The following is a 9,763-nucleotide window of genomic DNA, read 5'->3' as shown; positions in this document are numbered from 1 at the left end:
CTTATTCTTAATGCGATTTGCGAGTTAGGAGATAAATTGTTACGCTTATGGCACGTGTTTTAGTTTTTACATGTTTTTTTATAGTTTTATGTATGTTTTATACTTTTCGAAGTTTTAATCAACAAAAAGTTTATTCACTTAAACTTTGTGGTTTGAGTTTTTCAAGTTTAGAACTTCAGTTCAATCTAAAAGAAGAATGGAATCTGTTCGACACGATCAGTTTATTGTATTGTACTCTTAAGTCTTTCTGATGAAATCGTTACAGTGTTTTGGGAGAGTAATTATACAAATTGTATTTGCGGTCCACGTTGCAGTGAGTGGGAGAGCAATAATTTTGTTCTTGTTGTTATTTTTTGTTAACTTTAAAACTATTAACTAAATAACAAAAAATTTATATTTAGAAAATAACAGAGAGAATTATTAAAAACATTTGTGGAATGTAATTACAAATTGAATCACACCGTGGATTGATAGGCTAATGAAAAAATGCCACAGTGAATTACTAATTTTGAAAAACCTTTAACGTGGCACTAAGTCTATTGTCCGCATGACTTAAAATTGTCGCACGCTGAGACATTTTTTCTACTTTTTGTGCTGTAAAGTAAAAAAAAGTTGTGTTTTTCTGCGAGTAGTTGAATTTTTTTTAACTTTTTTCCCAGCTGTTATTTTTAATCAATCAGAAGTCAAATGTTACGAAAAAAAAACGTGTTAAATTTATTTTTTTTGCGATTCAAAGTTGCGATTCAAACTGAACATAAAACAAGTTAAGAAATTATTAAAGTTAAAATTCTTTACCTCTGGTAATCCTGGGTTTGAGGTAATTCTGGATCTGTGATATTTTGTTGTGTCCATTAGATGTAAATGACATTTGATGTCTCAATAATAACGATTATTTAAGTTAAGGATTGTGAGTGATCTTTTGCTATATCCAATGGTGATCAGTGATTTATTGATGTATCTAGTAGTGATTTTTGATGTGACTAATAAAGATTAGTTTTTGTGTTTTAGGGTTTCGAATACTTCATTTAATTCTAAGAGTTTAAACGATCCATAGTTTTAACTGTGTTAACCTTTTTGCGTTTCACCGTATTTTTTTGCACAACTCAACGCCATTTTTTTTTTTTTTTTTGTAATTCGCCATTCTCGGTGAATTTTTATAAAACAACAAATTAAATAAATACTGACATGCATGGCTGTTATAAGACGAGAAAGATTAAAATAAAATTGGTCAAAATAAAATAAGGAACATTCACAACTACATTAGTTTTTACAATGAAATAGACATACACACATACAACTCTTGTTTTTTGAGTGTGTATAAATATCCCTTTTCTCAAATATGAGCATATTTTTACAATATTCCATTCTTCGAATTTGAATTTTTATAAACGTTTTTCCCTCAAAATCGAAGTAACGAAAAAAAAAGTGGGTCGTTGTAAAACGGCCCTGTAAAAAGCACAAATTAAAAAAGTTGTTAAAATTTTTTTCTTAAAGTTTAAGAGATTTTCGTCTTTTGGGTGTTGGAACAAGAATTTTATTTTGAAGATTTAAGAAGACTACATCCAGTGCGGATTCTAATTGGTAAAATATACAATAAAAGATAAAACTAATAAGAAAAACATTTTCTCTTTTTTATTCAGAGGTTTTAAATATATCTCTAACTCCCAATAACAAGAGGCATTAGTGAACTTCTTCACGAGTTAACCGCCTTTGTTCGTTGATATCGATTAGTTTTTTTTAGCAAGTGTACGTCCATCTAACCTCTAAATAGAGGTTAATTTATTCTGTTTGTTTTTATAGCATGTGTTAAGTCGTTGGTTTAGCATGTGTTAATTTGAAATATTTTAATGAATGTTTTTGAAGCCTTCTAGTAGCTTCCAAATTTTAGGCCTTAATTGGTTCAGGTTCACAGTTGGGGCATCTCTGGTCTTCCAATTTCATCGTCCCACCACATCCAGCACATATTTTAACAGGTTCAGACATTGGATTAGGAACATGCGCGGATACTGGTACGTAGGGAACCATTCGGTGCGTAGTTTTTAATTTGTTCGGAACTGCATGATTTACATGCGACAGAGTTTGAATAGAAAGCTTAAGAGAGTTTGTAGAGTGATTGATAGACATATGGTTTGTCTTTCCATTTAAACAGTCGATGCATTCACACTTTTGTTGTTGCTGGCATGTACAACCAGGAGGACAACTACCAGATGTTAAAGCAGCAGGAAAAGAATGAACAGGCAAAATATGTTGGTGTGTTGTAAAAGGCATAAATGCTGATGAAACTTTCTCTGCTGTGATATGAGGGTAACTTCTTGTTAGTGTTTCAATGGTCTTCGTGTTGCCATTAAGAGAATAGCTTTGATTGGGTAACATCGATAACTGCTGGATGGCTCGTTCGTGACTTGGTAAAATGCACTCAATGGCTTGTACAATGTCGTTATTGCAACCTTTCAAAATAAGTTCTAATACTCCGCGCTTTTGTTCTGGATATAAGCGAGATAGTAAATCTAAATATTTTTGTTGAAGCTGTCTCTGATGTATCGACATTTCTGGATCGATGCGTGCTATTTTTACAACTGGTTCTTCATTCTCTGAAGAAGAAGTAGATGGAATCCGAGATGGCACTAAAGACATTAAATTTTGATTCTCTGTGACGGAAGATAATTTGCGTTTTGGTGATAATGGTTTAGGCGAAACTTGATCATCACTAGCTTCAGACTTTTCTAATTTGTCATCGGATTCTGGCGAATCGTCTGCAATATTACCAATAGCATAATCATCGTCTGAATTGTATGTATCTTCCTTTTTGAAGTCATTGCATTTCGTATCAGTTTCATCTTAAAAGAAGAACATTTATTATAAAAAAAGTTTGCGATTTTTTGTTGCTATTTATTTATCTCTAAATATTTATCTATACTTGTTTTTAAACTTTTAACAAGTAACTTTTATAATTATTTGTTGCTATTTATCAATCCTGATTTTTGTTTTTTTTTCTGCGTTTCATTTTGAACAACAGTAATTTTAAAACTGTTTCTAGTTGAAAGTTTTTTGCAAGAGTGTGGCGTACAACCATCTGTGCTGAATTGCACGAAAGTATTAAGTTAATAAAACACTGCGTTTACGTTAGCTAGAGAAAAAAGTAACCTGTTAAGCATTTATCGTTTACATTTAAAAAACATCTTACCGCTGGTCATAGGTGTTAGGATATTAAAATAAGGAAGATTGGGGATTAGGGATTTGGGATAGAATTCCTAGAAGATTTTTTTTTTTTTTGTAAGATAATTTTCACTTACGGAAATAATTTCTTGAAAATACTTTTTTTAGAAAATGTACTTTAAATATGTTAAAATTACCATAAGTAGAAAAAAGTATGTTAAAAAGTACTACTTCCCCCGTTTCCTTAATGTTTATGCGCCCAAACCTTCAATTGTCACGCTCCGACGTCTATTTCTATTGTTATATTATTATTATTATATATGTATTGGTTAATTATATGCATACCCCCTCCACCTGTGATATTTTTCCTGCGGACTTACAATCGTTTATTTATATCTATTTTGTAAAATGACTTATGTTAAACAAGCTGTTTTAAACACTTACTAATGAGAAAGTAAAAGAAGGCTTTATAAATAAAATAAACCTTTGGAGAAAATAGAGCTAAAAGTTTGGTAAAAAAAAATGGTTTTTTCGAAATCTTTTTTTTTTGAACTTGCATCCTAGATTCCGCTCAAAATTAAATTGATTATCAAAACTTATTTAAACTGTTACGATAACAAGGAAAATATTTTTACAAAAATATTTTCTCAAATTAAATTATGCATCTTCTGTTGAGCCAGCATATGTTTTCCCCCATCCAGTATCGGTTCGTTTGTATGTTTACGCGCGCGTTTATGAAAAGAAAAAAATTGAAAACCAAAAAAAAAAAAAAAAAAAAAAAAAAGTTTAAAAGTAAAATGGTAAATAAACAATAAATAATAATAAATAGTCCTTTCATAAAGCGGAACAAAAGGCAGGAACTTCCAATGCACATTTGGTGCTTTTGAAGAGCGGTAAAATATCTTTGTTCATCTGTAAATTGCGATTTTGTCAAAGCTCTGAAAGACTTACTACTAATTAACAGATAACTCAGTTGCATTTGTTCAAATCAATGGCTTCTAAGCCTCTTATTACAAAACAATGTTATTTCAGTTTGCAAGTCTTAGTACTGATCAGTACATTTTGATAATATTATTAATGATAAAAATAATAAAATAAGAATTAAAATTGTTATCTTTTTAATTATTATTAATAATAGTAAAATAAAAACTGTATTGATAATAATAATATTATTATACTTTTATTATTGCTATTATTATTATTATTATTATTATTATTATTATTATTATTATTATTATTATTATTATTATTATTACTATTATTATTATTATTATTATTATTATTATTATTATTATTATTATTATTATTATTATTATTATTGTTATTGTTATTACTATTATTATTATTGTTATTATTATTATTATTATTATTATTATTATTATTATTATTATTATTATTATTATTATTATTATTATTATTGCTATTATTATTATTATTATTATTATTATTATTATTATTATTATTATTATTATTATTATTATTATTATTATTATTATTATTATTATTATTATTATTATTATTATTATTATTACTATTATTATTATCAATATTATTATTATCAATATTATTATTATTTTGTTAATAATAAACAAAATTATAACTATCCATCTCAGTAGTTTACAACTTTAATTTATTACGAGAGTGATATTTACTTAACCAGTTTCAGCGTTCAGACGCCTGCAGTTTTCAAACCTAATAATAGTTAATTCGTTATTGTTGCAACACAGCCAAGTGTGACGAGAAAACTGTTTCAAAAAATCTATAGCAATAGATTTCAAAACATGCCAGAAAAAAAAAAAAAAAGAAAAAAAAACGCGCTACAAAGGTTTCAAATATTTGTCAGGTGCATTGAAGAAAGATTATTTCTTACTTCACTGCATTTTGTTGTTTTTTTTCCTCCATTAGCAAGTATAGAAAAATAGAAGTTGGTTTTAAAATTGAAGACTTAAAAAACTTTGAGTTAAGAAGGTTTTCCCTCGAGAGATGCGACAAAAAAATAACATCCAACATGAAAGAGTAAATGATTTTCATAAACACTTTTTCGCAAATCTCCGTTAGGTTTATCAACGAACAGCGATATCATTTGTTTATTTAATTTAATAAATTGTAACGAAATGTCAAAAAGTCGTGTTTGCATGTTCACTAAAATCTACACTTGCTTAAAAATTAGTTTGATTTTTTCATGTTATAGATTCTAACCTGACTAGACTGCTGACTTTCAAATCATTATCTCCGATTATTATTTTTATTTTACTAAAATTATTTATTATTATTATGGCTTTTTAACATTCCGACCGAAAAAACACGTTCCTAAGCCTATTTATGCTAAAAAACCATGAGTATTTTTTACCTATCGGAATTTCTGGTACAGCAACTGTCTCCCCCATGCTCCAAGCTTGACCTACGGCTGAGTTGGAAACTTTCACAACACCATTCAAGGGTGGAGTGGAAACAGGTCGAGATACATTTGCAACAGGTTCGTCTGTTTGCTGAAGTTGAACTGCTCTCATGTATTCCTCTTGATCTTGTTGGCGTCGCAAAGCTACCTGTGCCGCCATAACCCTCTGACGCTCTGCAATTAAGTTACAATCTGGACAATTGCAATCACGCCAACGGCAAAATCTTTTGTGTCCTTTTAATATCGATACAACACCGTGGTTTCGACATCTAAACGAAAAATGTATTAAATATTATGCAGTTACCAATATTAACAATTGCAAAATTGATCTCGACAGGCATCAAAATTTAAGTCCATTTCTATATTTCATAACATAGAATGTCACTTTTCATAATATAGAATGTCACTTTTCACAAATCACAGTTACAAAGTCAATGTATTTATAAACGCACCTCGCACACTTTGGAAGTCTTGGAGGGACTTTGCTGTGATTTGAAACGGCCATCATAGTTTTTGCCTCTACAAATGTCAATTAAAATTCCACTAAGAACCACTCTTGACGTTCTTGCTTCAACGTTTCGCAGTGTTGTTCGTAATCTATGACTGTTCTGGTTTTGTTTTTTTGCGTATAATTACATACTTTGTTGTAACAATGAAAAAAAACACAATAACAATAAAGCGATTTGATTGGTCAGTTGGTTTCTTTACATCTCAACATGAGTTGTTCAATTCATATAAAACAGATTTCTTTCTTTTTTTTGTTTTGTTTGGAAGTTTTCAATAAATTGCAACTATTGAAAATGTAGAGAATTGCTTTTAATCGCAAAAAACATGGAATATAACTGTGGCATATGTTTTAAGCTAACTGTATAAATATTACTAAAATAGATTTTTGCGAGTTAATGCACACATTTTATTTTTTATCTGCTTAATAAGATAACACTGGCATTTTGATACTTTGATATTTAAATGGTCCTTCTTATCCTCTTTACACTCCTCCAAATTCTCCACTAGGTTACCTTCTTGCTTTTAGTGGAACTGTAGCTTATTAAGCTGCGTAGAACTTTTTACACGATCAACTCAGTAAAATCTTAATTTCGATAAAAAGAGTTTTCTTTCAATGACTTTGATGAGAAAGGTTACCCGCTTCATTAAACCGCTCTATAAAAAAAAGTAATTCCCTCTAAACGCTGTATTGAGATCAGGGACAAAAAGAAGTATTATTAAAAACCAAACTAGTTAACAATATCAAATTTGATGACGCCGAATTAACGCTTAAAATGAAACATTAAATATAACAAGATCAATGGCGAAATTAGTCCAAAATGAATGGTTTAAATCATATCTCTGATACGAAATTGTTATCAATTGAACGCAAAAAAAGTTGTTGCAAACTGCAACAAATCGATTCCTGGACACTAAGTTTCGCGTGTTTATTACGGAAAAAGGCTTGCTGATCAAATAACAAATAAGAATTTTCTGTAACAAAAAGCATTTAAAAAGAGCTTGAAAATCAAGAGCCATAATCCGGTCTGGATTACTTTTGAATACTTTAAAATTCATTTCTTTATCCAATTTTTGATCGCTTTTTCCGCAAATAAAGAATTCCTATTATCAATGGCGAAACAGACAATACTAATTTGCAAGTTATATCGTATACATATGAATTAGACTAACAAAAATTCTCATATAAACAAATATGTATTTAATTTTACAGATAAAACATCTATACACATGCATATATATTCTTGCATAAAAACTCAATTTATCAAGCTAGATAAGTGTAAATTAATAAGAATAGAAAACAAAAATTAACAGTCATGCTTCATTGCTCACTCTATTGTTTGTTTAAAAAGGTAACACACGAACTGAGATTCATTAGAAACATTCTTTAAAGTTTAATGGTATGAATAATAGCGGAAGTAATCCTACCAATTGGATACAATGCCTGACAAGCTAATATTGCTGTCCTCGTGAAAAGAAAATTTTACATACAACACTGTGCAGGCTTAAAAAACAACTAGCCATTTCATTTTGAGTTTATTTTTAATCGATTGTTGATGACGGGACACTCAAAAAAGCCATGATCACTCTAAAAACCATGATTTCAATGAGTAAGTTCTCATGTTAACTAACTATGGAAGAAAATCTAGTTTCTAGTAGAACTTTTTACAATCCTTAAAAAGTCTTTCCTCAAAGGAATTCACTACTGATTAATTCTCTGAAAGACTCCCGTACGCATTCAAGTTTCTTGTTTCTTTTTAACCAATGAAGAACACGTTGAGGCTGTAATATATCGATGGAAATAAACAAAGAATGAGGACTTTTCAGTAATTTTTACTTTTAGCTTTGTTATGAGCAATGCAGAAGTCGAAACAATAACAAACAAATGTTTTCTCAGCCTTATTTTTTTTTTTTTTTTTTTATCTGTTCAAGATTAAAAGCAATCTTGCAGAGCTGGTTATTTGAAATGTTTTTAACAACAGTTTTATGTTTTAATAGAATTAAAAAAAAAAAAAAATAGCCAATTACAGAGATACTTACACATGTAATTTTTACTGAAATTAATAATAAAAAAATTCTCAATAATCCAACTTAATAATTAATAAAATTCTATTTGACACCGTGATAAGCAACCGACTTTCGAAGAAGTATAAAAAGGTATACAAGACATTTCAGTAAATATTCGAAAGACGAATATAAACGAATATTTTTCAAAACTAAATAATCTGAAAGTCTCTAGTATTTTTCCGGCAGATAAAGCAAATTTAAAAAAAGTTTCTACAAATGTCTTAAGGAATTTTCGAGCGTAGGTAGTCTTTAACGGTGTTATCAGATGATTTTTTTTGCAATGTTATCTTAAGTATCGTTATTTGAATGGGATGAAAGAAATTGAGATTTTACAGAAAAATTTCGTCGAAACAAATCGGTTATGAAGAGCCTAAATGTCTTCATAAAAATAAAAGTGAAACAGTGCATACTATTGATTTAAATGGCTGTCGTTAAAATGGGGCCAAAAAGTTGTCTAAATGCATCACTTTTACTCGACGAGCCAATAAATCCAGGCTATCGCTTCAATCTCTTATCATTTACTCGGCGGTAGCGCATGTTCCCCCAGATGTTATTTTTTTAAAAAAAAATTATTCGAATTTCCTCAATAGATATAATGTTGATCCCCAATAAATAAACATAACAGGGAGATATAGGAACAGTTTAATTCTATTACGAGGTCTTTTTTCATTAATACTAAAAATACCTTATGTCTTGCTTATTCTTTACCGACACTTTCAAAGGAATTCGTTAAAATACTGTAAAACACAGATGTTTTGCGTTTTTCAAAGATTACAATAATTTTGTATTTTGAGTAAGTTCCGATTTTATTTTTAAAATCCACGTTAGAAATATCCCGCCAAGTTACAAATAATTTAGTTGGAATAAAAATGAAATCAAAAACAAATTCAAATGTGTAATAGTTAATTTTCTGTTGTTCTCAGAGCGCATTACAATTTCTTTTTGAACAACCACTGTGAGATTTCTGATTTTTGTACTGAAATATTACTTTCTTGATGAACTGCTAGAGCAGGAGACTAAATTTTTGAATAATTAAATAAGCTTCAAAGAAAAGTATAAAAATTAAACTAAAAACCACAATCAGCTGTAATATTAGTAAGGTATTCTAAAATTTATTAGAAAAACACAAAACGACCGCCAGGGAGCAACAATTTTGTTGTTAGTTGCGGTGAAGGCAAATCTTTTTTGAGATTCTTTTTTTTTTCAGGCAAAACAAATTTTTGTGGATTTTACTTATGCCAACTCGTGTGATGCCTACAGGCATCATCATACTTCGTTGAGATCCAAGAGATAAAATTTCTAAAAAGGGTGGTTTTTCGATGTTCAATTTTTGTAAATACAATCTTACGAAATGGATCAAACTAATAAACATGAAGATTTTAGAACTTTAATTGTTATTGAATATAAATCTTGAACTTTCCTCTTTTTTTTGTTAAAACGTTTTCTTTTTTTAGTTTCATTGGCAACCCGTATCAACTTTCCTGTGCCCGCTTGTACTATTTCTTTATAGAAAAGAAGCGTTTCATTTAAGGTTCACCAACAAAATATCGAATTTATATAAAAAAAAAGTTCATGTAATGTACCGCCAATATTAGGCTACTCATGATATAATAGCTACTAATACTCATATATAACTGT

General features: G+C 29.1%; 1 protein-coding gene across 1 annotated transcript; it reads right to left on the bottom strand.

Moving 5' to 3' along the window:
* Window positions 1-1,228: 1,228 nt before the first annotated feature.
* On the bottom strand, window positions 1,229-6,890 carry LOC149889410 (doublesex- and mab-3-related transcription factor A2-like). Its single transcript, XM_090084480.1, has 3 exons — window positions 6,007-6,890; window positions 5,507-5,823; window positions 1,229-2,837 (listed from the first exon to the last, which is right to left on the bottom strand). Exons 1-3 carry the CDS (start codon window positions 6,060-6,062, stop codon window positions 1,885-1,887), a joined length of 1,326 nt encoding a protein of 441 aa, XP_089940606.1. The 5' UTR covers window positions 6,063-6,890; the 3' UTR covers window positions 1,229-1,884.
* Window positions 6,891-9,763: the final 2,873 nt, after the last annotated feature.

This window comes from Hydra viridissima, unplaced genomic scaffold (genome assembly GCF_058129835.1).
Source record: "Hydra viridissima isolate aposymbiotic clone 2 unplaced genomic scaffold, HvirCarnegie_v1 scaffold_4, whole genome shotgun sequence".
Taxonomy (NCBI): domain Eukaryota; kingdom Metazoa; phylum Cnidaria; class Hydrozoa; order Anthoathecata; family Hydridae; genus Hydra; species Hydra viridissima.
This window is presented reverse-complemented; position numbering and strand designations above follow the sequence as displayed.